The 1948-nt window shown below is 35.6% G+C and overlaps 1 protein-coding gene across 1 annotated transcript in view; it reads right to left on the bottom strand.

Annotated features, from left to right (window-relative positions):
• The window catches only part of LOC106878133 (uncharacterized), a 40297-nt gene extending 38935 nt beyond the window's left edge, over nucleotides 1–1362 (bottom strand). The window contains exon 1 of the mRNA XM_089343976.1: nucleotides 1217–1362. Coding sequence (XP_089200102.1) covers nucleotides 1217–1241 — 25 coding nt within the window. The 5' untranslated portion in view covers nucleotides 1242–1362. The remainder of the gene's footprint in view (nucleotides 1–1216) is intronic.
• Nucleotides 1363–1948: the final 586 nt, after the last annotated feature.

Here is a 1948-nt window from a genome sequence, read left to right as displayed (position 1 = left end):
TAACGACAATAATAATCCTTTCCTCTTTAGGCACAAGGCCTGAAATTTATGGGGAAGGGGCCTAGTCGATTACATCGACCCTGCTGTTTCACTGATATTTAATTTATCAACCCCCAAAAGAATAAAAGGCAAAACTGACCCCAGCAGAATTTGAACCCTGAACATATTGACGTGCTAAAATACCGCTAAGCATTTCATCCGGAATGCTAACGACTCTGCCAGCTCACCGCTCTAATAATAATAATAATAATAATAATAATAATAACAATAATAATAATAACAATAATAATCCTTTTTTATAATAGGAACAAGGCTTGAAATTATTGTGGTGGGATTAAGTCAAATATGCTGACCCCTGTGTTTCACTGGTACTTAATTTATTGACCCTGAAAGGATGAAAGGCTATGTCGACCTCGGTGGAATTTGAACTCAGAACATAACAGCAGAGGGAACATTACTAAGAGTTATGTTCAGCAAGCTGGAAATTCTGAGGGAAAGGGGTTAGTTGATTACAATGACCCCAATGTTCAACTGGTACTTATTTTATCGACCCACGAAAGGATGAAAGGCAAAGTCGACCTCGGCGGGATTTGAACTCAGAATCATAAAGACAGACAAAATACCGCTAAGCATTTCGCCTGGCATGCTCACGATTCTGCCAGCTTGCCATCCTACTCTTACCACCACCACCACCACTACTACTACTACTACTACTACTACTACTACTACTACTACTACTACTACTAATAATAATGATAATAATAATAATCCTTTCTACTATAAGCACAAGGCCTGAAACTGTAGGGGAGGTTGTTAGTCAGTTACATTGAGCCCAGTGTATCACTGGTACTTATTTTTATCCACTCTGAAAGTATGAAAGGCAAAGATGACCACGGCAGAATTTGAACTCAGAACGTAGCATTTCACCTCACGTGCTAATGATTCTGCCAACTCACCTTCCTAATGATGATAATAATAATGATAATCCTTTCTACCATGGAAGCAAGGCCTAAAATTTTAGGAGAGGGAGCTATTCGATTACATTGACCTCAGTACGTAACTGGTACTTAATTTATTGACCCTGAAAGGATGAAAGGCAAAGTCAACCTCGGTGGGATTTGAACTCAGAAGAAAAATCCAAAAGCAAATAATAATAATAATTATAATGTTGATGGTGATGTTAATAATAATGATTATAATAGAAATAGTTCCTTACCATTTGATCTATGTGATGAGTCCATGACATGGTACTGTTTTGTTGGTGACCTCAAGTTGAACTCTGACAGATGAGGAAGATGAAAAAAAAGACAAAAAAAAACTCAGTAAAATTAACAACAATAAAAACAACCACAAGAACAATAAACATGACTTACAACAAGAACAACAACAACGCATATATGTATATAGATATGTATGCATCTATATTAATGGATCTAAGAGATGCAAATTATGTATAGCCGAAAAATTGCATATTCATTTTAAAATTAAGAATTCCACTATGTTACTGAGTTTCAGATCTGAAATTTTCAGTGAATGCAAACATATGGACGAATTTCTTTTGGCTAACTTTGGATGCCTCTCCATTGAATTATTCTACAACAACGAGCTTAATGGTGGCTTTACAGTCACAGGGGACATAATTCTTATATTCTTTCTCTTTTCTTTTTCCATTTTTATTCATCCTTCCAATTTTTTTTATCTATGATCTTGATTTTTCTCATGGTTTCTCTTGTATCAGCATCATATCTTGTAATTTGAACAGGTGAGACTGAGAGTGATTAAAAGGACAGGCAGGTAGTTCGATAGACGGACACACAGACAGACAAATGGATAAATAGATAGGTAAGTCGATAGATAGATAGATAGATAGATAGACAAAAAAATAGAGAGAAATGAGACAGTTAGATGGATAGGCAAATGGACCATTTTTAAACTGTGAAGTAGAAAT

Source organism: Octopus bimaculoides, chromosome 28 (genome assembly GCF_046866305.1).
Source record: "Octopus bimaculoides isolate indiv1 chromosome 28, ASM4686630v1, whole genome shotgun sequence".
NCBI classification, from domain to species: Eukaryota; Metazoa; Mollusca; class Cephalopoda; order Octopoda; family Octopodidae; genus Octopus; species Octopus bimaculoides.
The sequence above is the reverse complement of the archived record's forward strand: the minus strand, read 5'-3'. Positions and strand labels throughout refer to the sequence as shown.